The sequence below is a fragment of the Myotis myotis genome, unplaced genomic scaffold (genome assembly GCF_014108235.1).
Source record: "Myotis myotis isolate mMyoMyo1 unplaced genomic scaffold, mMyoMyo1.p scaffold_m19_p_17, whole genome shotgun sequence".
Classification (NCBI taxonomy): domain Eukaryota; kingdom Metazoa; phylum Chordata; class Mammalia; order Chiroptera; family Vespertilionidae; genus Myotis; species Myotis myotis.
The window spans coordinates 44,657,319-44,683,702 of record NW_023416321.1 but is presented as its reverse complement, the minus strand read 5'-3'; the positions used below and the strand labels follow the sequence as shown (position 1 = coordinate 44,683,702).

The 26,384-nt window shown below is 45.7% G+C and overlaps 1 protein-coding gene and 1 long non-coding RNA gene across 6 annotated transcripts in view; one reads left to right on the top strand and one right to left on the bottom strand.

Moving 5' to 3' along the window:
• Positions 1 to 26,384, bottom strand: part of ARHGAP44 (Rho GTPase activating protein 44) — a 189,975-nt gene that overhangs the window by 87,364 nt on the left and 76,227 nt on the right. For all 5 annotated transcript variants that reach the window (XM_036341687.1, XM_036341688.1, XM_036341692.1 and 2 more), the window contains exons 2-3: positions 9,232 to 9,271; positions 8,755 to 8,859 (exon numbers count right to left, since the gene is read on the bottom strand). In XM_036341687.1, the coding sequence (XP_036197580.1) occupies positions 8,755 to 8,859; positions 9,232 to 9,271 (145 nt within the window). The remainder of the gene's footprint in view (positions 1 to 8,754; positions 8,860 to 9,231; positions 9,272 to 26,384) is intronic.
• On the top strand, positions 555 to 25,923 carry LOC118672183. Its single transcript, XR_004973010.1, has 3 exons — positions 555 to 685; positions 4,462 to 4,545; positions 25,763 to 25,923. It is a non-coding gene; the product is annotated as an uncharacterized LOC118672183 (long non-coding RNA).

The following is a 26,384-nucleotide window of genomic DNA, read 5'->3' as shown; positions in this document are numbered from 1 at the left end:
AAACTAGACCGGGCAACTCAGTAATAATACATCCAAATTAAAGCACCACTTTCTGACTGTCCTACAAAGCTATTAGGTACAAGTTTCCAGTGACTTAATTAAAGGCATGGGAAAGAGTATCTTAGGAGAGCATCTATCCCCGGCTCACCTATTAAAAAAGGTTATTTAAAGCAAATCTTAGAAAAATGTCTGGAGCAGTTTAAAGAAAAAGAACTGAGCAGCTATACTTGTTACGCTCACAGAGAGAACATGGCACTTAAGGTACTGCTTCTTTATCGGGGTGATTCTGCGCCCCCTGGGGCACCCGGCAATGTCTGCAGACTGTTCTGGTTGTCACAATGTGGGGAACATTACTGGCATCTGGTGGGTAGGGGCCAGGGCTGCTGCTGAGCATCCTACAACGCACGGGAGTCTCCCAAAATAATGAATTACCCAGCCGCCAACACGATGAGTGCGGAGGCGGAGAAACCTGGCGCAAGGAAAGGTCTTCCATCTGCAAGTTCCTAAAATATCCTAGTAACCAACCCGTGAGGATGCGCCTCCCTGGGTCAGGCAGCACACGCGTGGCACTGTGAGCTCACACAGGAAGGCGGTTCTGGTTTGTGCGAGCAACCAGAGTCCCACGAACCTCCTGTAGGGCAGGGCCACAGCTCTTCCGATCCTTCAGAATCTGACAAGGAGCAAGGTAAGGGAGGGTCTCGCCTGTAACAAATGAAAGGGAACTGCTAATAGCCCGGGAGTTGCATCTTTTGGAGAAAAGTATCTCCGCTGGTGATTACAGCAGACCAACAACAGAACAAGAACAGCCAGAGAGACCACTGGCGGATCAGTCTTGGAGGGAGGAGAGGGAGGGACAGCCAAGTGCCTGTCTTCCAACGTTCACACTGGAAACCAGCTGGAAGTGCAAGAGCGAAGGGGCCTCCTCTGAGCCAGGGGCCACATTCTTTCCCCGGTCATTTCTAGTCACTTTACACCCTCACTAATGATTCGCAGATCCTCTCAGGGGGCAAAGAGTGCAAAATACCACAAAATGAGAAGTTATTCTTGCTTCAATTGCCCCTTAATTCTTAACATTTTAATAACGAGAATAACTTTTTCTTGTTCACTATTAAATGTCAGCCTCCTATATACCCAATGCCTTGCTTTCCTGAAATAATAAATATTATTTCAGGTCATTTCCTATCATGACATATATAGCTACTTTGTTCTGGTTTTAAAAAATATTTTTTATTGATTTCTAGAGAGAGAGGAAGGAAGAGGGAGAGAGAAAGAGAAACATCAATGTGAGAATGCAACATCAATCACTGCCTCTTGCACACCCCCTACTGGGGATTGAGCCCGGGCATGTGCCCTGATGGAATCGAACCAGCGACCTTTCAGTGCATGGGATGACGCCCAACCAACTGAGCCACACTGGCCAGGGCTACCTTGTTCTTTTTTGTTTAAATGACTATATAGCTCATTGACTGAAGATGACGAAATTCACTGCAGTCCTCTACTGATGGTAGGACTCTCACAAGCCAGGGCCTGTGCTGTGGCCTGGGGGTCTCGCATGAGGAAGACTTCACTCTAGCAGAGACGTTAAGGAGAAAGAGTGCGTGGATTCCAAGGGCAGGAGTGGGAGGCTCACTGGGTAAAGCCTCAGTGGAAATTAATGAAGAGTTTTTATTTGTGTAGATGCTTTAAGAATAAAAACATTAGAAGAAATCCACAAAAAGAAAAGAGGAAGAAAGAGATGGATTAATGAGAATATGCAATCAAAGGCAGTAGAACAGAAGTCAATAGAGTGCAACTCACAACAGACTACAAATTATTTCATTTTCTAAAGAAATCACTTGAAACAAAGAAAAAATGGAGGGCTCAGTAGATGCCAGGCATTGTGCTGATCTTATTGAACCTATGACTGCCTACAACTGAGGTATTATTGCCTCTCTCCCCACACTATGCTCACTTCTACCCACTTCACATGTAAGGATACTGAGTCTTACTCATAGGTACAGAGAACAAACTTACAGGTGCCAGAGCGGGGTAGGAGGTTGGGGGATGGGTAAAAGAGGTGACAGATTAAGAAGGACAAATTGGTAGTTACAGAACAGCCACAGAGAGGTAAGGTCCAGCCTAGGGAATATAGTCAATAACATTGTAATAACTGTGTATGGTGCCAGCGGGACTGGACTTATTGGGGGATCACTTAGTAAATTAGACATATGTGTAACCACTATGCTACACACCTGAAACTAATGTAAAATAATACTAAGTATCAACTATAATTGAAAAATAAAAATAAATGAATAAAATTCATTTTAGTCTTAGAAGGATTTCACTGCCCACAGATCTAGAAAAGTTGCCACAGTATTTCCTCCACCGACAAGGATCAAGGCTGAGAGCCACCTGAGTGTTAGTGCCCATGTAAAAAGACCCAACTTAGCAAACCTCATCCTGGCCAGGGATTTGCAGGTCAAAGAGAGGCTATTTAATAAACTCTCCCCTGGTGGAGAGTGCTGGAAAACCTTAAGAATCAGGGGAAGGAAAGACAGAATGCTCTGGGGTTTCGAAACAGTTGCTCTGACTTGTCTGCGATGACTGTTGTCTCTAAAATTATCTTGGGCATAAGCAACACCGCTTAAAGGATGACTCGGACAAACAGTCAATTCTGATGCCCCCGAGATGCAGCCCGGACTTGCTGCTCGGTGCTTCTCAGTGGTCATACTGGCCTAACAGTGAAGCCAGAATAACAGCGGCAGGCTGTATTTCTTCATACTTATTCACATTATGCATTGTGCTAGGCATTTACATGCATCACCTCACTGAATTCTCCAACACCCTACTGGGTAGGGATTCATTATTGTCATCACCACTTTCCAACTGAAGGAATCAAGGCATAAAGAGGTAACTGACTCCCCAAGGTCAGGCATAACTAGGAGGCAGTAGAGCTGAGTTTCACCCTGGGATAGTCAGGTCCCAGAGCTTAAGTTCAGAACCATCATGGTAAATTGCTTCTGTGCGGAACAGGAAGGACCCAAGCTGGCTTGCTGGTGTGTTAGGCATGTTCCACGCCCAAAATACTCATGGGCCATCCATTCATGACACAATCTATTTTTAGCATTGCCTGGCCTGTGGCAGGCTTTGTTCCAGGCATTAAGAATACAGTCGTGTCCTAGCTGGTTTGGCCCAGTGGATAGAGCATCAGCCTGCGGACTAAAGGGTCCCAGGTTCGATTCCAGTCAAGGGCACATGCCTGGGTTTGCAGGCTCAATCCCCAGTGTAGGGTGTGCAAGAGGCAGCCGATCAGTGATTCTCTCTCATCATTAAAGTTTCTATCTCTCCCTATTCATTCTTCTCTGAAATCAATAAAAATACTTAAAAAAAAAAAAAGAATATAGTCATGACAGAGAGACGAGACCCCTGCTCCCACGGAGCTCACATATCAGTGATGGGGAACAGACACATGAGCAAATAAATGATCACAATGATTCCAGAGAATAAAAAGTGCTATGAAGACAATAAAATAGGGTGCTGTGATTGGGGGATGGAGGAAGCAAACACATTAGATGGTAATGGAAAGAATGGAACAATGCGTTGCTGGCCTAAAATATTGGGTAAGACTATTCCATGTGGAGGGTGGAGCAAGTGCAAAGGCCCCAAGGATATGAGCTGAGCATGTTCAGTAACAGATCAGTGCAGCTGGAGAATGACGACTGAGAGGAGGGGAGCAAGGACTGAACTCCAAGATGCAGGGTCCCAGGGCCAAGGTAAGGAGCTGGATTTTATTCTACAACAGGAATCTTTTGTGGGATTTAAGCAGGAGAGTGGCATCAACTGGTTCCCATTTTAGACACTCAGGTTGTGGAGAATGTATTATGAAGGGGTTGGGGTCAGAGTGGGGAGCGGAACGGCTGCTAGGAACCGCTATGTCAGGCAAGAGACGACAACTGCATGGACTAGTGTGGCCAACGCTGGAGCCAAAGGAAGTGCTCTGGGGGAGGAGCCAGCAGGACTTGGTGAAGGACCAGCTGTGTGGGGTACGGAACGGGAGGAAAGACTAAGGGATGATGTCTGGGATCTGAATTTGAGCAGGCAGGTGGATTTACTATATACTATTCTCGACCTCTCTGTTTTTCTTTGCCAGGTACTCCTGTTAGAGTTTAAAATTCTGTAGTTCACGGGGTTCTTGATCCAAGGACCATGTGTCTGCTCATCCTGTATTTTCTCCCTAGGTGATCTTATCAAGTGTCATGGACTCAACAGTCACTCAAGCCAGGGCCCCTGAAACCCTCTCCATTCCTCATCCCCCACATCCACTCAGTGCCAAGTCCTCCATACTCTACGTCCAACATTCACCCAATATCCTCCTCACAGTCCCCCTGCATCTCCCCTAATCTACTCCCACGTGTGTACCTGCCCCTTACTTCCAGCACAGCCTCTGCCCCATTAATGCATTCTTCACACAATCACCAACAGATTTGACCGTGCTACTCCTGACTTCAACACTGGCTTCTCGCGGCTCCCAGGGATGAAGTCCAAACCCTCACCACGGCGCACAAGGTTAGATCGGGCCTGCAGTCCAACCTCGCCCCCCTCTCCTTGTCACTGTCCACACTCTAGTCACTCTGCCACCTTCTCGCTTCTCTTTTAAAATGCCTTGTGTCTCTGAGAACTCCGCATGTCGCCCCCTGCCGAGGGGCCTGTTTACACCTTCCGTGCTGCTATCCTCTGCTTGTCCCTAAAGGCCACCTCCTCATGGAAACCTTCTATTTAACTGCTAGCAACTATTCTAAGCACTAAGACATAGTGGTCATAACTAACGAACTCTGTGTGATGCCCGCTTCCCTCCAGACTGAGCTGGCCGAGGGCAGGGGTCCTGCTCAGTGCTCTGAGCTTGGCATATATGCCACCTTGCATGCCAGACTCAGTACTTTCTAAGCATTTGTTGAGTAAGGTGGAGAAATACTTCACATGCTAACGGTGTATGTGTTGGATGTGATTTCCCTATGGGAGATGCAAGGACGGTGATCGAAAACAAACATTTCCATTATACTGAGAGTCTTAACAATCTATGAATCAACCAGCTATTAGCCTGAACTAGAGAAGGCAAGATGGAAACCAAATTCATATCCTTTCCAGTCCCTGCCCCCCGCCCCGCCCCCCACATAAGGAATCCAGGTTAAGTCAGTGCCCAGCAGAGAATACTATTCTGCTCATCAAGTCAGTGGCAACAGGACCCAACCTTGCTGCCCCCGCCGCCCCCCATGTGGCAGCCAGCCCCAGCTTTCAGGCCAGACCTGTGAAGGTGCATGATGAAAGTTTCAGTGCTGGAAACTGAAATAAACTGCTAAAGAGGTAATGAGCTGGTTAAAAGAGAAATGGAGAAAAATAACAACTTACATGTGCTCAACTGAAGCGCAGAATACTGTCTATATAACCTCAACGTCTCTAGGACTCCACGCGCTGGCTTCAACGGCCACATGCCCTCTGGCAACGTCCGTCCTGGGGCCCTCTCTTAACACCATGCCCGTGGGTGTCTGTTCATCTGTCCCCACCACCGCTTTTCCTGGTGTCTGCTCGCTCTTTCTCTCTCTCTCTCTCTCTCTCTCTCTCTCTCTCTCTCTCTCTCTCTCTTCTTTTCTTAGTGTTTCCTTCTTTTTTGCTTTTTCCCCACTTTATTTTTATTTATTTGTTTTTATTAAATTTATTGGGATGACACTGGTTAATAAGGTTTCAAGTGTACATTTCTGTGGCACATGATCTGTATATCGCATTGTGTGCCCACCACCCAAAGTCAAATCATCTCCCCTCAATCAAATATCTGGCCCCTTTACCTTTTACTACTCCCCACCCCCACCCTCTGGTAACACCATAAAATTGTCTGTATCTATCGGTTCCTCTCCTTTCTCTCTTCACCCATTCCCTAGATCTTGACCCATCTCCTTACCTAATAATCACAAAGAACTAGGCACATATTTTAGTATTTGAGGCAATTAATAAGTCCTGTTCCCCATTAAATCTCTTGAAGTGCTACCTCAGAAAAAACTGAAAAATTTAGTCTCGGAAATATTTTCTTACAAGTCTGTGACTGTTAGATATTTTCAGTAGCTCTTTGGCTTTCTTTTCAGCCAGATCACTTGCCTTATAGGAGGATAAGAAAAGGAATCCCTGATGGAATTAAGCACTTGAAGTCTGTGTAGTGAAAGCACTGGTGTGTACATGCCTGAGCACCTACTTCCACCAGCCTTCTTCAGGTCAGCCTCATGTATAGGTTAATCACTGCCCACCCCAGGTGTAGCCTCAGGGCCTGGCCACACTGCAGACCTGGCTTCCTGCCAACAAGCCTTGGCGGGTGTCCTAGCAGGTGAATCATGGACAGTCATGGCAAACCCATCTCTGTCAGACACATATTCGCCTCTCACCTCCCTTGCAGCTAGGTAGGGAGACATGAAAGAAAATGTTCTGGGCAGGACATTTTTCTCCCGGATAAGAACCCTCCCATCACCCTCACACTTCCTGCTTTCCATGTGGTTCCGTGTAGACCTAACATCTGGAGCTGATGAACAAACCTGGGACCAGCTACTTCCAACAAGTTAAGCGAGACATGAAGTGCCTTTGTGCTGCCGTCAGTCACTCACGATTAATCCCTGTATTAATTAACTATGTTTTCTATTTTTTCCATTCTGAGGCTTTGGCATCTGGGGCCTGGCTAACCTTGGAAGGACTGCCCCTCCCAGGGTTAGCCAATTCCTACGGACAGTAACTAACTCTCCCAAGAATGTGCCTTTCAAACCCAAGCCAACCAATGGGGAGCCCCGACCACGTCCTTTAAGGGGGTCTCACACTCCGGGCCACCACCCGCCTGTCCCAATCCCCCAGCTTCCAGACAACTAAGGGCAGCCACTGTGTCCCCCCAGCCGCTGAAAGCATTCAAACTAGCCAACCCGAGTCTGCTCAGCTGCCTCATCTGCTTCTTCCCCTGGAAGCTACAACAAGGTGCTGGCCCACCTTTCTCTCCCTCTGCCTCCTGACTGACCCTGGTGCTTCTCCGTGCGCCCTGAGTGGCTGGACGCCCCTCCTCTGGGGAAATGTAAGTCGCAAACTATCTTCTCATGCAATATCATCCCCCAACCCATTGGCCTTGCCATATCTCAACTTTTCCATTAATACACTATATTTTAGAATCTTCAGGGAGCCAAATGCCTCCTAACGGAGATGATCTGCAAAACCCTCAATCCAATTAAAACTCTACAAACCTAGGTAACGTTACCTTATCCCGGACCAATAATGCTAGTAGCAATCAACAGCAAGGCCAGTTTCAAGCCCCAGGAGGCAACTCATGATACCAAGACACACTGGGCTGCAGATGCATGATTTTAAGAACAGTGCTTCTTGGAACAAAATAAAGGAGGTGGGCGATAGGCAGGCCTGGCTGCCGGCTCCCACCCAGAATGGCTCCTGAGACTCACTTTGAGGTTTCTTTGGTTAAAGGGTTTCATGTCCAAAGCAATTTTGCAAACTCTCCCTTTGACTGTCCTGGTTCCCCTTGCTGAAATTCCTGATGGACATTTTTCAAAGCTGCGAACATTTTATTTGTACCACAGGTAAGTGATTCCTGCTGGGAATATTAGGAAAGATAGAACCGGGCTGGGAAGAAAATGGAATGACTGACAGCATGTGGAATGGGTCCCATCCCGCAGCATGAGATGGATGAAGGGTCAGGCAGGCGCACTCCATGGCAATCAATAGAAATGAGGTCGACACAGGTGTGCGTGCAGGTGTGCGTGCAGGCGTGCTCTGGGGGACCAGCAGGAAATGAAAAGCCAACAGTAACTCCAGGTCAGAAAACACTCAAACAGCCCTGGCCGGCGTGGTCCAGCTGATTGGAGGGTTGCCCTACATACCAAAGGTTGTGGGTCTGATTCCCAGTCAGGGCACATACTCAGGTTTTTGGTTTGATCCCTTGTCAGGGTATACAGGATGCAGCCAATCAATGTTTCTCTTTGTTAAACGCCCCTCCCCCCCTAAAATCAATTGAAAAGTAACCCAATGAGGATTAAAAAAATAATAAAAAACTTTGCCACTAAACATGTTGACTGTAAATTTAAGGAAGGCAAAATAAACCTCCTAGTTTGCATATCCCATCTAAGGATACATTTTACTCTGGTGGAGATTCGGAGGCGGGGGTCTCGGAAGTGAAGTGAGTCTGCACCGACAGTCTACACTAGGACTACCCACTGGGGTCACATGATGCAGCGCCTTATTACTAATGAGGGCTATCACAAACATAGAGTGCTTTCATTTAGCACGCTCTTTATTGTTTCCTTAGAGCAAAAAATGTTTTCCAGGCCTTCATAGGTCACTGTAACCTCCAAAAACAATATAACTTTTCCCATGAGGCCTTAAGACACTATTGAGGCCATGGAACCTGTGAATGAGCTGCAGCAGGGCTAAGAGCAAGGGTAAAGCCCCGTAAAGTGGGATCTCAAGCCGCCAGGCTGCCCAGACAGAGAGGACACGGGGAGAAACTTGCAACCTTGCCTGATGCGGGCAGAGGATGTTCCAGACGGGGTTCAAGGGCAGGGAGGGGCCGTCACACAGGGAGCTATCCCGGAGGTTGATTCTCAGATACAGAAGTGTCTGTATCAACAGTGATAGGAAACACAGCCCTAAGAAGGGGACCCTGTCATCGAAGGGAGCCCTGTCATCAGAGGGACCCCTGTCCTCAGCAGCAAACCTGAACCTGCCCGGGGCTGGGAGGGCACTTACGGAGCGCTTGTCGGCCTCGGCGCCTTGCTGGCCCTGGAGACAGGCGGTGAGCTTCTTGTGCGTGCTGTGGGAAACTTGCTTCACCAGCTCCAGGCGCTTCTCCACCTGCACACAGAGCAGGGGGTGACGTCACTGGGTGCGGGCAAGGTCAGGAGGGGTCCTAGGTCTGGACATCAGGGAAGCGTCTGCCATGTGCTTCTGCAGAGAGGGGACTGCCAGGAGACATCCCGTTCCGCAGGACTGGAAGGGGCCCAGTCTCAGACTATGGGGCCACTGCTAACCACACAAGGAAACGACTTTAAATGTCTCCTAAAAATCTTACCCAAACTGGTATTCAGAATGCCAGGGACTGTTGCAAATGATAGAGTGTGTCTCCACAGACCTGCGTGGGAGCGCTGACGGTGACAGCACTGGGGATGGCCTGGTCTAACAGGGAGCACAGCCTCGGTGGCCATCAGCTGAGCCGGGCAGCCTTACCTGAAGGAGGTCTTCACTCAGAACTTCAGTCTTTTCTGCCCTAAAGAGAAAAATGAGAAACCTGTCAGCCAAATAAACAAACGAGGAGTGTGCTCTCGTACTTACCCCCCACTACCTTCTCTTGTGGAGAGATGGGAAAAGGGGGGACATTAGGAGCAACAATTTCTAAGAGAAAATACAGATGATACTGAAATTGACCAGCAATGCAACATATTTGCCAACAAGATACTCTGCAGAGTCTCCTGCTACGGACTGCAACCTGATGAATAAAACAAACACTTTCTTCCTTCCCAAACCAGTTTTTGAGGGAACAGAATTAAGCAGTGGCCCCATAGTCTGAGACCTGGGCCCTTCCAGTCCTGCGGGATGGACGTCTCCCTGCTATACCTCCAACAAAAGCAACTGCCAACACAGACACAGCACAGAGTCTGGTGGCACACGCAATGTCGACACGGGGACCCGGCCACCAGTGTAGGGCCCCTAGCCAATGAGGAACTTGTCCTTGAGATTTTCAGGGACAGAACCTGGACCTGGCTGACTGGTCCAGATCTGTGGGCAACCCCGGCCTCAGGGCTGAGGGAGATGTAAGCCTTTGGAGAACAGCATTCCCGACTCAGCGCCCAGAGATGCTGGGAGGGAAGGCTCAGGCGTGAGTTCTCCACACCCGTGTGCTCTCTCTCCTCCCCACACTCACGCTCTCTCTCACAAACACTCACACAAAATGCCAATTCACATGAAAACAAGTCAACGCTAAGAGTGCAGAGAGAGACTGAACTCATCAAAGATTGTAACATACGTATAAAATATTGAAGAAAGAATGATGTATTAAAAAATCAGTGAGTGACAGAACTTGTGCTTCTGGAATACGGAGTAATCATATTTCACCTCTTCCTCTCACGAAGTACAAACAAAACCAAGGACATTATATACAAAACAAACATAAGAAAACTGCAGGTGGAGAAAAGGCGGAGTGGCTAGGAATCTCCGGACCCAAGGAATGGGGGGTGGGATTTTTTCCTTCTGATGTTCCTAACTTGAAGCTTAGGAGGCTGAGACCTGAAATACCACAACAACCCAACCACAGCCTGGTCTTTGTAACTTTCCTACTGAGTTATTTATAGGCAATAACTGCTCCGCCAAACACTATGGAAAAACCTGTCTTCCTAGCCCACCCACACAAGCAAAGGCTGAGCAGGGTGCAGGAGGAGCCACCCTCACCAGGCACCCATCCCACCTCCCTCCCCACAGCCGGGGTCTCAGTGCCAGAGAAAATAAATATGGAACCGGGACACTGATCCCTACCGGGCAGTGACAATGGAAACCACATGGGTAGCCTGGACTCCACCCTCACTTGGTGGTAGCAAAGCATCCCCTGTCCTCCCTGGCAGGTGGTGTCACAGGAGGCCCCGTGGAAAGTCAGGGCTTTCACCACCGCCCAGCGGTAACTAGGCCACCCTAGTCCATGGTGTCAATGAAGGCCAAGTGGGGAGCAATAATGAGGCACCGCTCCCCTCCCAGTCAGAGAGGTATCAGTGAAGGACCATTGGGGAGCCACAGTTCCTACTCCCACCCAGCAATAACGATGAGCACCCCACTCTTGGGCAAGTGGGGGCAAGGAGGCTGAGTAGAGAACCTTGATTTTGACTCCCACTTGGCAGTAACAAAGAAAAATTCTACCTTCCTCTGCTGGCTTTGAGTAAAGCCAGCTAAAAAGAAAGCTTAAATAAGGTCAAGTGTCTCATAATACATATGTCCACGTTTCAATAAAAAATTACTCATTATACCAATGGCCAGAAAAATCTCAAACTGAATGAAAAATGATAATCAAAAATGTCAACATCAGGGATGACAGAAATGTTAGAATTATCTGGTAAGGACTTTAAAGCATTCGGTATATAAATGCTTCAATGAGCAAGTATGAATATGCTTAAAACAAATAAAAATAGAAAGTCTCATTAAAGAAGGTATAAAGAGGAATGAAATGAAAATCTTAGATCTGAAAATTGCAATGATATAAAATGTAAAGACCCAGTGAATGTGTTCAACTGCAGAATAGAGGGGGCAAAGGAAAGAATCAGTGAACTGAAAGGAAGCACAATAAAAAATTTCCTGATCTGAACAGAGCAAAAATAGACCAAACCAAGAACTAAATAAAAATAAAGTCTCAGAGACCTGAAGGACTATAACAAAAGATTAAATATTTATGTCATCAGAAAAAGAGAATAAAAAAAGAGTGCTGAAAAAATATTCAAAGAAATAATACCTGAAAATTTTGCAAATTTGGTAAAATACATAAACCTACCTACTGAAGATGCTGAGCAATCCCCAAACAGGAGAAACACAAAGAAATTCTCACCAAGACACATAATCAAACTTGTGTAACTAAGAGAAAGGCAATTTTGACACCAGACTGCTTCCCATAGTGGCTGCACCATCTACACTCCCACCAGCCGTGAATGAGGGTTCACTTTTTTCCACAGCCTCTCCAGCACTTGTTATTGCTTGTCTTATTGGTAATGGCCACTCAACAGGTGTGAGGTGGCCATCTGATTTTTGACATAGGTAAAAAGGCAATTCAATGAGGAAAAAGATACTTTCTAACAAACTGTGCTGGTACAATTGAATATTCATATGAAAAAATATGGACCTTGACTCACACTTCAAATAATTCATAATGGATCATAGAGTTAAATATAAAACATAAGATTATAAAACTTTTGGAGAAAACATCTTTGACTTTGGGTTAGGCAATGAGTTCTTAGATATGACATCAAAAGCATGATCCATAAAAGAAAAAATTGATATATTAGACTTCATCAAAATTAAAAGTGTTTTGCTCTGTGGAAGGCAGTACCCTATCTAATAAAGAGAGAATATGCTAATTGATCCTCACGCCATCACAAAGATGGCAACGCCCACAGCCAATAAAAAGGGAATATGCTAATTGACTGCCCCGCCCTCAAAGATGGCTGTGCCCACAGCCACAAGATGGCGACACCCAGTCCCCTCAGCCCCCTAGCTGCCCAGGGCCAGCCCAAAGGACAACCAAATGACTGAGCAGCAGTGGGCGAGCAGGCTGGCAGGGGGGTTAGTGAGGGATGATCAAGCGACTGAACAGTAGGCTGCATGGGGCAACCAGACTGGCGGGGGGGTAAGTGAGGGACAACCAAACGACTGAACAGCAGGCTACGTGGGGCGATCAGGCTGGTGGGGGGAGGGTGGGCCATGAGAGGCGACCAGGCTGGCGGGGGGGCAGTTGGGAGCGACCAAGCCAGCGGGGGGTGGGAGGGGGCTGTTGGGGGAAACCAGGCTTGCAGGGGGTGGGCAATTGGGGGCGACCAGGCCAGCGGGAGGGTGCAGTTGGGGGCAACTAGGTCGGCAGGGGGGACAGTTGGGGGCAATTAGGCTGGCAGGGGGGACAGTGACACATGACTAGGCTGGCAGGGGGGTAGTTGGGGCGACCAGGCCGGCATACAGAGGCATTGAGGGAAGATCAGGCCATCGGGGGGGGGGGGGGGGCAGTTAGTGGCGACCAGGCAGGTAGGCAGGTGAGTGATTAGGAGCCAGTGGTCCAGGATTCTGAGAGGGATGTCCAACTGCCAGTTTAGGCCCAATCTCCGGGATCAGGCCTAAACCGGCAGATGGACATCCCCCAAGAGGTCCCGGATTGGAGAAGGTGCAGGCTGGGCTGAGGGGACCCCCCCCCCTGCACAAATTTCATGCACCAGGCCTCTAGTTAAAAGATAAAAAGAAAACCCTCAGAAAGAGAAAATATTTGTCAATCACATATATGATAAAAGAATATACAAAACGTGTAAAAAACTCTCAAAGTTGACAATAAGGAAATTCTATTAAAATAGGCAAAAAATATGAACAGACACCTTATCAAGGAAGTTATATAGATGTCAAATAAGAACAAGAAAATATATTCAACATCATTATCCAATGAGAAAATGCAAAGTAATACCCAAATAAGATAATACTATTCATACAGAAAAATAACAAAGCAACAACAAGACCCCGGCTGTATCAGGCTCTGGAGAGGATGCAGAGGACTGGAGCTCTCATGCTGCTGGGGGTGAGGCAACGAAAACTGGGCCACCACTGAGGACAAGAGCATGGCAGTTTCTCATGAACTTGATCGTTCACTTGCCCACTTGCTGTATGACGTAACAATCCTACTCTGGAAAAATAAAGATTTATATCTACAAACACACATAAAACCTCATGAAGGTTTGTAGCAACTTTGTTTGTGGTAACAAAAAGCTGGAAATAGCCCAAATGCCCTTTAACAGATAAATAGCAATAAATAGGAAGAGACTACCAAGACATGCTACAAAAAACACCCCTATGCTTAGTGAGAAAAGTCTACCTCGAAAGGTTACATAAACTACTGAATGATTCAATTTAGACGAGATCCTGGGAAAGCAAAACTATACGGATGTAAACAGCAGCAGGCGACAGATTCGAGTGGGTAGGGTTTGAGTCCAGTGAATTTTTTAAGGTAATGGATTGTTTCATATCCTGTTTGTGTTGGTGTATGTTAAAACTCACAGACCTATACAGAAATAAAGTGAAGTTTATTTTATGTAAATTTTAAAAGTAAAAAAAACTTCTAGAACTGAGATCCTAGAAAACAATATCACGTGTGTCAAGAAGGGAGAATGATTGGAATAAAGGATTCTAAGCTCCTAATATTGGCTGTTAGAGGGAGTTTAAATAATAATTTAGATTTTGTTAGGCCAAAATATGATAAACGTTTCAAAGGTAGTAATAAAAAGTAGAAATTAGAGTATAGATCTTCCAAACCAATAGAGGCAAAATAATTGAAATAAGAAAACAAACATAAAAATCCACAATAAAACTCAGTGAATCAAAACAACGGGTAACGATAGTAGGTAAAGCAGAACAGAAGAAGAAGAAAAAAGAAAATAAAAGTAAAACAGTAGTACAAATTCAAATAACTATAATAATAAAAGCATAATATGCTAATTAGACCAGACGTCCTTCTGGACAACCTTGTGGATGACCTGCTGGATGGAGCTGGGGCTGCAAGGGAAGCCTGGGTCCCGGGTGTCTGCTGGTGGCCGGAGGGAAGCCTGGGTCCCAGGTGCCTGCCAGCAGCCAGAGGGAAGCCCAGGTCCCAGGTGCCAGGGAAGCCAGTGCTAGCAGCCGGGGGAAGGAAGATTCACTCTTGCACAATTTCGTGCATCGGGCCTCTAGTCTATATATATAAAAGCCTCAGCGACCAAACAACCGAACAACCGGTCTACTGGTTGCTATGATGCACACTGACCACCAGAGGGAAGATGCTCAACGCAGGAGCTGCCCCCTGGTGGTCAGTTCACTGCCACAGCGTGAGTATGGCTCAGCTGACTGATGGGCACCAGACACCGGGTTCACTGCTGGTGAGCGCAGCTGTGGTGGCACGAGCCTCTCCCGCCACCGTGACAGCATGTTACCAAGTGGTGGCAGGCGGGGCGGGATGAGCAGGGGCGGCGCCTGGCTGCCAGCCGCTTTGTGCACTACTACATCCCTCGGGGGATGTCGGACTGCCGGTTTCAGCTCATCCCCTCAGCCTGCAGGGATCGGGCTGAAACCAGCAGTCCAACATCCCCTCAGGTGTCCTGGATTGCGAGAGGGTACAGGCCAGGCTGAGGGACCCCACCAGTGCATGAATCCTCTACTATCACTAATAAAAATGGACTAAATGTGCCAGTTAAAGCTAAGGATAGCCCCGGCCAGATGGCTCTGCTGTCTGGAGCATTGTCCCATACACCAAAAGGCTGCTGGCTTGATTCCTGGTAAGAGCACATACCTAGGTTTCAGGTTTAAACCAGCTGGGGTGTGTACAGAAGGCAACCAATTGCTGTTTCTCTCTCACATCAATATTTCTCTCTCTCTCAAATCAGTAAAAACATATTCTCAAGTGAGAATTTTTAAAAAGCTTAAAAATTTAAAAAGTCTAGCTCTGCACTAGTTATAAAAACTGTACCTAACCAAAGAACTTGTATGCATTATGCATAACCCATGGACAATGACAATAGGATGGTGAAGGCCTGGGGCAGGGGGTGGGGTGGGCTACAATGGGTGGGGGGAAGGGGACATATATAATACTTTCAACAATAAAGATTTAAAAAAAAGAACTGTACCTAAAACATAAACAATCAGGAATATTAAAAAACAGAAAGAAACACATACCAGGCTATCTCTAATTAATATTATATTAATATTGGCCAAAATAGACTCTGAGGCAAAGAAACAAACCACAAACTAAAAAAGACATGAGAGAAAGGATTACAATATAATGGTAAAAAAGTTTAACTCATTGAGAAACTCTGAGAACTTTGAACTTGGGTATATGTGATAAGAATCACAAAATATATAAAAACTGATAGATGTCAGCATTCCTCTTTTAATTAACAAAAAGTGAAGCAAAAAATGTTAGTGAAGTCTTGGCTGGTGTGGCTCAATGGTCAGAGTGTCATCCTATATACTGAAAGGTTGCAGGTTTGATTCCAGGTCAGGGCACATACCTAGGTTTCAGGTTCAATCCCCGGTCGAGGCATGAATGGAAAGGTAACCTATCGATGTTTCTCTCTTTTTTCTCCCCTCCCTCCCTCCCTCCCTCCCCCTGTCTAAAATAAATGAGCATGTCCTCAGGTGAGGATTTTAAAAAATTCTTTAAAGACAATAAAGTGAGTAAATATACAGAGGATTTGAAAGCACCAGTTAACAGGATTTTTTTGATAGACATACATGAGAACCTGAATCTAATAATGAGAGAATATAAATTCTTCTCATTCATGCAAGAATCCATTTTCAAAAATTAACCACTTATTAGCCTACTAGAGGCCCGAAGCACAAAATGTATGCACGGGTAGGGTCCCTAGGCCTGGCCGGTGATCAGAGTTGACTGGGGCCTTCTGGCTGCCGGCTGGAGACTTCCTTCATTCGATGCCACCCCCTGGTGGTCAGCACACATCATAGCAAGCGATTGAACTCCCAATCTCCTAGTCAAACTCCTGAGGGGACACTCTGCATATTAGCTTATATATATATATATATAGACTATATATATATATATATATATATATATATGAGACCCAGTGCACGAAATTCATGCGCTGGGGGGTGTGGGTCCCTCAGCCCAGCCTGCCCCCTCTCACAGTCCGGGAGCCCTCAGGGGATGTCCTACTGACGGTTTAGGCCCGCTCCCCAGGGCGTGGAGGCTCGAAGCAGGTGCCACGCGCGCGCGCGCGCGTGTGTGTGTGTGTGTGTGTGTGTGTCCGCTGGAGGCCTGCCCCCAGCCTGTCAGAGGCTCGGAGCAGGCGCCCCTCTGTGTTGATCTCTCAGGCTCCAGGCCGCACCTGCGTGTTGTTCTCTCAGGCTTGGGGTCGTACCCAGCCCCTCCTCCTGAGCTGGTCGTGACCTTTACGGAGTCCCGACCTCATTTGCATATTACTTCTTTAAAATATATACATATATATATATATATATAGAGAGAGAGAGAGAGAGAGAGAGAGAGAGAGAGAGATTTGGTGAGACAAGTCTGTCACACATTCTATTAGCTATCTAATGCCGTGTAACAAATTACCCCAAACATTAGTAGCTTAAAAGAATGAACATTTATTATCACACTAGAGGCCCAATGCATGAAATTCATGCAAGGGGCTTGGCCCCTAGTGCCACGGCAATTGCCTCTGCATCAGACCCCGCCCACCGCGGCCTCGATCCCCGCCTGCCTCAGCCCTCGCAGCTCCGGCTTTGTCCAGATGGTCGTCTGGAAGGACCTCCAATTGAATTAGCATATTATGCTTGTATTATATAGGGTAAAGCACATTTTAAGGAACGTCAAATGACAGATGACACAGAAATGATTTCCTCTTAACTACAATTTAGGCTGAAATCAATAATAAAAAAGTTAAAGTTAAAAAAAATTATGAAGTTTAGGCCATGGCCAGGTGGCTCAGTTGGTTGGAGCGTCATCCCATACACCAAAAGGTTCGAATCCTGGTCAGGGCACATACCTAGGCAATCTGTCTCTCTCTATATATCTATATCTCTTTATCTAAAAATCAATTTTAAAAAAACATACCCTTGGGTGAGAATTAAAAAAAAATTACAAACTGAAAACATTTTAAATTGCACAAAGGTCAAAAATAATCATGTAGAAATTTAAAATACTTAGAATTGAAAAACAATGAAAATACTTGCATATCAAAGTTGTCAGATAGCAAAGTGATACTTAAAAATACAGAAGCCTAAAATGCTTATATTGGAAAAGGAGACTGAAAATACTTAGAATAAGTATAAGCAGAATAAAATTAAAGAAATGAGAAGAAAATTTAAAAAGGGAAGAGATTAGTAAAATACAAAAAAAATCATACAATAGAATCAACAAAGTCAAAGTTAATTCTTTGAAAAGACTAACAAAGTGGCAAACCTCTATAAGATTTATTAAGGGAAAAAATGAGAAAAGAAATAGATAAACAATAGGAAATAAAAGTGGAATATAACCAATGTTGTGCAGAAAGTAAAAAGATAAATAAAAGTTATTAACTTTATTTGAAAACTCAGACAAAATGGCCAAGCAGCTAGAAAAATAAAGCAAGCAAAAACTGACTCAAGAATAAATAGGAAGTCTAAACAGTCCTATAAACATTAAAGAAATTAAACTAGTAATTAAACATCTTTCCACAAAGAAAACAGAAGAACAAGATGTTTTCAAATTTCCAAGAAATGTTTCTTTCCAAACATTTCCGAACATTATACAAACTCCCAAAAAGAATGCAAAAAAAAGCAACACACTACAACTCATTCTAAGAGACAAGTATAACTTGATACTGAAACCAGACAAGGAAAATTATAAATCAGTCTTACATAAAAACAATGATACAAACATCCCAAACAAAATAAATTAGCACACTATGAACAAGTTAGATTAACTGTTGGAATGCAAGAGTGATTTCACTTTAGAAATCTGCAAGTGCAATTTATCACATTGGCAGATTAAAAGCAAAATCATAACTATCTCAAAAAAATACAGGCAAAATATTTAATAAAATGCAATGTTTGCTCATGAGAATAAAATAAGTAGAAACCTTATATTGATTTTTTAAATACCTATAAAAGCTATTCATAACAGAAACATATTAAAAATATCCCCTTTATAATTAAGGTTAAGACAACGATGCCTACTATTGCTGTCTATCCAGACTGTTAAGCATCTTCAATAAAAGATACAAAAAACAAAAAGGAAGAACCAAAACTGACATAATCTATAAATTATTAAAAACAACTAAAGTTGCCCTGGCCGGTGTGGTTCAGTGGATAGAGTGCTGGCCTGTGGACTGAAGGCTCCCGGGTTCGATTTCTGGTCAGGGCACATGCCTGGGATGCTGGCTCGATTCCCACGGTGGGCATACAGGAGACAACCCACTGATGACTCTCTCTCATCATTGATATTTCTCTCTCTCTCTCTCTCTCTCTCTCTCTCTCTCTCTCTCTCTCTCTCTCTCTCTCTCTTTCTCTCTCTCTCTCCTTTCCTCTCTGAAATAAATAAAAATATATTTAAAACAAAAAATGAAAGTTTAGAAAAGTAGCTGGATATATGATCAATATAACAAAATCAATATAACCAGCATATACTCAGAAAACCTAATTTTAAAAGACCATTTAACACAGAAAAGACACTTGGCATAAATTTAATAAAACGGGTAATATCTTTATGGAGAAATCTTTTTTAATCAGTTAAAGATATTAACCAATATAAATTGAGAGAGATATTATATTTTTGGATTAGAAGAATCAATTTTGTAAAGATATAAGTTCTCTTCTTCAAAGGCAACTTCAATAAAAAATACTAATAAGGTGTTTTTTAAAAAAATGAAGTTAAGAGTCTGCACCCAAATTTTATACAAGTATGCAAAGACTTAAGAAAAAAAAAACAAGACTAGGGAGCTTTATTACCAGATACTGAAACTTATTAAGTTAGAGTAATTAAGACAATATTATATCAATGTTCACATTGAAAAGTGAAATAGAAAACAGTACCCAGAAATAGACCCACACAAATGAAGACAAGTTGTAACTGTAGTTAAATAGTTATTAGTAGTTATTAATAATAGTTATTAATAAGGAAGCAAAGGGAATCGGACATTGTTGAACCTAAAGGGCTGGGGCAGTGGTTCTCAACCTTCCTAATGCCGAGACCCTTTAATATAGTTCTTCATGTTGTGGTGACCCCCAACCATAAAATTATTTTCGTTGCTACTTCATAACTGTAATTTTGCTACTGTTATGAATTGTAATGTAAGTATCTGATATGCAGGATGTATTTAAAGGGGTCGCGACCCACTGGTTGAGAACTGCTGGGCTGGGGAGCATGAGCCTGTTTGTTTCACCCAGAAGCTCCAGCTTCACACACTCCAGGGGATCACAGCATCGTCCCTCCAAGGGGATTAAGGCCCTCCTTTGCCTGCTCTGGTATCTGATTGTGAGGGGGAGGTAAGCACATGCCCAACAGAAGTCAAATGGCACAGGGGGAGGTGCTTGACCACAGAGGCCTGTACACCTAACCTGGGGAAGGATTCACTGGTCAGGGTGGACCTATCAGAATCCTGTGAAAACTTGGAAACTTGGGAAGTTGATTGGTTATTTTGAAAAAGCTCCTGGGAGAGAGATTAAAAATGGCGGTGAAGTAAGTGGATGCTGCACGGACATGCTCCCAGGACAAAACTGGAATTATAACCAAAATTCAGAAAAACTTCCTGAATAATCAACAGAAGACTTGCTGGAGAGGAGCCTGATAAATGAAGACCGAAAGTGGAGACTGCATAGAAACTCACAGCCAAAATGAGAAGACAAAGAAACAACCCCCAAATGAAAGAATGAGAGAATTCTCCAGAAGAAAAGATAAATGAAATGGAGATAAGATAGTAAAGATGCTCAACAACATGAGAAAAGACACAGGAACTATGAAAACAGAAATAAAGAATGATATAGCACAAATAAAGAACACATTGGATGGAAGGAATACACAGCAGATTAGGGAAGGCTAAGGATCAAATCAGTGATTTAGAAGACAGGGTTGAAAAAAATCACTCAGAGACCCAAAAAGAAAAAACAATTAAAAAACAGGAGGACAGCTTAAGGAAGCTGTGGGACAACATGAAACATAACAATCTTACCTAATAATAGACAAACATGGTAATTGACCATACCTGCCGGGAGCCGGTCCATGCTTGCTGTTTCAAGGGACCTGGCATATATGGCATACTGTTCTTAATATGTTTGCTCACCTTCTTGGCACTATGTGTTTTAACCAAGGTCTCTGAGAAAGGTTGTTTCCCCAGGTAGGGATTTTCCCCTGAAGTTAGGGAGGGAATAAAACCTCTTAACTAAGTGCCAGGCGGGTAATTAATCACTTTAACTACGAACAATCATGCTTAAGCTACATAATCTTTACTCCCTGGAATGGAGATAAGAAACGCCCTAACCTTTGGAATAGAGATTGATAGGATTGGAATCAACTGGTATAAATACAGATGTAAGAACACAGAACTTAGAAGACAGAACTTAGAAGACAGAACCTACACACAGAACTTAGAAGACAGAACCTACACAGAACCTACAGACAGAAGAACTTCGCTGGAGAGAACATGGCAAAAGATCCTGGACTGAACCTGACTACAGAAATTGGCAAGAGAACCTGACTAGAACCTGGTGACTGAACCTGGCTGGAGAACCTGGACAGAACCTGGCTGAAGAACCTAGTGAGGGAACATGGCTACAGAACCTGGCTGAAGAACCTGGAGAACCTAGCAAGAGAACATGGACACAGAACCTGGCTGGAGATCCAAACCAGAACTTTGCTGGAGATCCAGACCAGAACTTGGCTGGAGATCCTGGCTAGAGATCCTGGATAGGCTGCTAATCAACTGAACACTGTCTTTGTGTCATTCCTTCTTCGCCGACTCCGTCCACACCTTTGGGGACCCCTGGACCTGCTGGGGTTGGACCCCGGCACATACCTTCGCTATGTTTCCCATTGGCTAATCAGCGAGATATGCAAATTAACTGCCAACAATGATGGCGGCCGGCAGCCACAGAGCTGGAGTGAGCAGGAGGCTTGCTTGCTCCAGTGATGGAGGAAGCCAAGGTTCCTCGCCTGCCGCGGCCTGTTCTACGCTACACTCAATGCAACAAAGTTTCAATTATAGAAGGTAAATAAACCCCAGATACCTGCTTTCAGCCGGCCCTGGCCATGGAGCTGGAGCCTTGGGTTGTCCCTGGCGATGGAGGAAGCCAAGCTCTGGCCGGCTCTGAGCTCCATTCCAGGTTACAAAGTTTCAATTATAGAAGGTAAATAAATCCCAGAAAAAAAAAGAAAAAGAAAAAAAGGAGAGGCTGGGAGCTTCCGTCGTTGGGGAGGCTTGGCCAGCCTGAAAACGGCCCTCAGCCCCTCACCCAGACTGGCCAGGTACCCCAGTGGGGACCCCCACCCTAAAGGGGGTGTGGCCAGCCTGAAAACAGCCATCAGCCCCTCACCCAGGCTGGCCAAACCTCCATGGGGTGAGGGTCCCCACTGGGGGGGGGGGCTTGACCAGCCTGCAAACAGCTATCAGCCCCTCACCCAGGCTGGCCAGGCACCCCAGTGGCACCCCATTGGGGACCCCCACCCTGAAGGGCAAACCAGCTGGCCCCCACCCATGCACCAGGCCTCTATCCTATATAATAAAAGGGTAATATGCAAACTGACCCTAACAGCAGAAAGACTGGGAATGACAGGTCACTATAACACACACTGACCACCAGGGGCAGACGCTCAATGCAGGAGCTGCCCCCTGGTGGTCAGTGCACTCCCACAGGAGGAGCTCTGCTCAGCCACAAGCCAGGCTGACGGCTGCCAGTACAGCAGTGGTGGTGGGAGCCTCTCCCGCCTCCTCAGCAGCACTAAGGATGTCCAACTGCAGCTTAGGCCTGCTCCCTGCTGGCAAGTGGACATCCCCCGAGGGCTCCCGGGCTGCTAAAGGGATGTCTGATTGCCAGCTTAGGCCCATTCCCCCGGGGAGCGGGCCTAAGCCACCAGGTGGTCATCCCCCGAGGGGTCCCAGACTGCAAGAGGGCACAGGCCAGGCTAAGGGACCACTTCCGCCCCCCCCTCCCCCCCCCAGCTGAGTGCTCAAATTTTTGTGCACCGGACCTCTAGTCTTACCTAATGTAAATTGACTGTACCTTTGCTATGCTAACCAGCCAATCAGGAGAGTATGCAAATTAACCTAACAAAGATGGTGGTTAATTTGCATACGTAGGCTCCAAGCGGTGGAGCGAAGCCTGATGGTCCGGGGGCCGGAGCAGTGACGGCCCTGGGGCCGGCAGAGCAGCAAAAGCCTCAAGGCCCCGGGGCCGGCTCAGGCCAGAGCCCAGCCAGAGTGAAGGCCTGGGTGCCGGGTGCCGGAGGAAAACCTGTGCCAGCAGCCAGAGGAAAGGAAGGCCTATTGCACGAATCTCTTCGTGCAACAGGCCTCTAGTATTAGAATAGCAGGTGTGCCAGAAGAGGCAGAAAAAGAGAAAGGAATAGAGAATGTGTTTGAAGAAAAATGACAGAAGACATCCCTAACCTGGTAAAGGAAAAAGTCACACAAGTCCAAGAGGCACAGAGAACCCCAAGGAAGAACCTAAACAGGCCTATGCCCAGACACATCACTATTACCTACAAAGGAGCTCCCATAAGGCTGACACCTGATTTCTCATCAGAAACTCTACAGGCCAGAAGGGAATGGCATGAAGTACTCAAGGTAATGGAAAGCAAGGATCTGAGACCAAGATTACTATATCCAGCAAGACTACCATTCAAAATAGACAGTGAAATAAAGAGCTGCCTGGACAAAAAATGGCTAAAGGAGTACATCACCACCAAACCTGCATTATAAGGAATGCTAAAGGGATCTGATCATTCCAAATGGTGAAGCTACAGAGCAATGGGAACCTCCACAGAGAACAATGTGTCGTTACCTTGCTCATTTGACATTGAAACCAGTACCCGAATGAAATACTATATTTTAACGGAACTATGCTTACTCTGTTTGAGGCACACTAATATTTTCTACTCTATTCACTAAATTAATTTCACTAGCACTAATGGGTTGGGACCTGCATTCAAAAAGCCTAAGAAACTGTAGCACATTTGCCAGAGACACTTACAAACCAGTCATAGCAGCTTTTTAAAATTTTTTTGTAAACAAAACAAAAGACCAAAAAGAAGAGTATAAAAAAAAACTGGAATATTTCACATAATGACATATCACTCAGTAATAAAAATGAAATGAAATGTACCCAAAACAACATGGGTAAATCTTAAAAGTACAATGTTGAATAGGGAGGACAAACAAAAAAGTCTACTTACTAGTAAATTATACCATTTTCAGAAAGTTCAAAACCAAACACCACTGAAGAACATGGGAAAAGTACACATGTAGTTAAATAAAAAGAAAGCATTATAAACACAAAATTTCAAGCAGTGATTATCTCTGGGACAGGAAGCGGGACTGACTTTGGGAGGGACATACAGGCAACGTCAACGTCACTGGCAATGTTCTGGCTCTGCATCTGTGTGTAGGTACGTGGCTCTCTTAAAGGAATATATAATCCCGCAGACAAAGGAGTTTGCTCTTCTCTGGGCTCGTGGCTCTCTGAGATCATGTTCCTTTAGCTTTGCTTCTGCCTGTGTTCCCTATCTGGCCATGTGGCTCTGCGGAGCCCACATGCAGTGGACTGATAGATGCAGGTGGGAACACAAGCTAAGCTAGCCTGATGCTGGACTGGACACTGCTCCCATATGGAGCGAAAACTCTGGACACTGGCTCTGATTCCAGCTCTGCTGAAGCCACAGCTACACTGCTTCCTCGGCGGGACAAGGGGACATAGGAGCTTGGAAACTCAGGGGTTTAATTCCACAGAAGTAACGCTTTCTACAACATCTCATCCTCCCATGCGAGGTTCAGAAAATTCCTTTTCTCGGGACATCACAAGAAGTTCACTCCCACCAGCAACCGGTGGGAATAGGGAGCTCTCCCCTCCCCGGCCCCATAACAGGGAGGCATGCAGACATGCAAGTGACTGCCATGAACATATGTACACTCCCAGATTCACAGACTCCTATCAGGAGGCACCACGCTCACAGGGTCACAGTGGGAAGCACGGGCCAGGCTATCAGGGGCAGAGCGAGAAGGGAAAAGTGGCAATAGCCTTTGTGGTGACTTTCACAGGAAGGGATGCGGGAGCAAGGTAAGCAAACTGGGAAGGTGTAGGACGGGACAGTCTGAATAATTATGGCACACTCTGGGCTCTAAGGATGGTCCCCAATTCCCCAGTACCTGGCCCTATAGTGATTTAGGGCAGGGGATAGTATCCGGCTGCAGGGGCCTGATAGGAGGTGGGTGCAGGTATGGACTCGGGATTGACTGGTTTGTACACCAAAGGTGGGCTTGCAAGCAAGGTGTTTGCTCTCTCTAGGAATCAGCTGGCCCTCAGAGGGGTGTCCCTCCCAGGTCAGCAAGGCTTTGTGTTGTAGGTACAGACACAGCATCACGAATACAGAAATATATATATATATTTCAGAGAGGAAGGGAGAGAAATAGAGAGATAGAAACATCAATGATGAGAGAATCACCGATAGGCTGCCTCCTGCACGGCCCCCATTGGGGACCAAGCCCACAACCCAGGCATGTGCCCTTGACCAGAATCGAACCTGGGACCCTTCAGTCCGCAGGCGAACGCTCTATCCACTGAGGCAAACCAGCCAGGGCCCCCTTTTTTTAAATGAGAAAATCAGGTTACTGTAAATCAACCGTCGTCAACTGGTGGTCCTTGGACCATGGTGGTCTGTGAGGTCCGAAAGGTTGGCGACCGCTGCTGTAAATTGTCATCACCTTCGTATAACGTGCCAAAGGGTAGTCCCTGGGCCTTGAGCCGTGGTCGGCAAACTGCGGCTCGCCAGCCACATGCGGCTCTTTGGCCCCTTGAGTGTGGCTCTTCCTAAGCCTTAGGAGTACCCTAATTAAGTTAATAACAGTGTACCTACCTATATAGTTTAAGTTTAAAAAACTTGGCTCTCAAAAGAAATTTCAATCGTTGTACTGTTGATATTTGGCTCTGTTGACTAATGAGTTTGCCGACCACTGGCCTAGAGCATCAGCATCGGCTCAGAGCTCATCTGAGTAGGAGGCTGTGGGAGTGGGGATCAGCAATCTGTGCTCCATGTAGCCCTCCAGGTGATGCTGATGCATGCTAAGAAACACTGGACAGAATACAATCCGAAACCCCAGCTCCAGAAAACCCCTCTGAGTCAACAACATATCTCTTCAAGGCCCTCCCAACAGTCCCCACCCTTCTACTCCCAGCGATCTAGGCCCCAAGACAAGAGCCGAGGGTTCTACAGGGGCATCTGGAAAAGCTTTGCTTTCCTGATAAAAATAAATAGGACACAGCTCTCAAGCTCCTTCTTGTCTTCCTGTTTTGAATGCAGATATGATGGCAGGTGTGGCAGCAGCCATGCTGCAACCATGAAGGATTGGCCAAGAGAACTGCTGAAACGTCGGACCTGACATCAATGAGTCATTGATCCAACTCCAGCAACAACATATGACTGGACTTATTTTTGAGAGAAATAAACTCAGTCCAAAGCCATTCTGAGTGGATGTTCTATTATTATAGCTAGTTTAATATACGGGAGCAGAGGAGCTCGTCCTACTACTAATTTCATCCTGAGTAAACAGACAGTTACTTGATATTCCTGAAATACCCTCTAGTTCTTCTGACTGAAACTCACTGGAGCAATTTTAAGTCTTCCCTAAAGTCTTCAGAGGAAATCAGGCTGTGCAGGGATATACCCGGCAGGCACCGGGAGAGGCACGAGAAAGGCTTCCTAGGAGGTGGCTCCGGCAGCTACTGAGGCTGGGCAGGATCTGCCAGGCAGAAGCATGAGAGAAGGTCCCCAATGGCAGAGCAACCCAGCAACAAAAAGGCTATTAAAATAAGAGAATTCGGTTAACAAGAAGAAAATTATCTCTTGGGAATTAAGGGACATGAGAGAAATGAGGAGAAACAGCAGCAAAGTTATTCTAATGTTTGGACAAATCTGTCTTTTC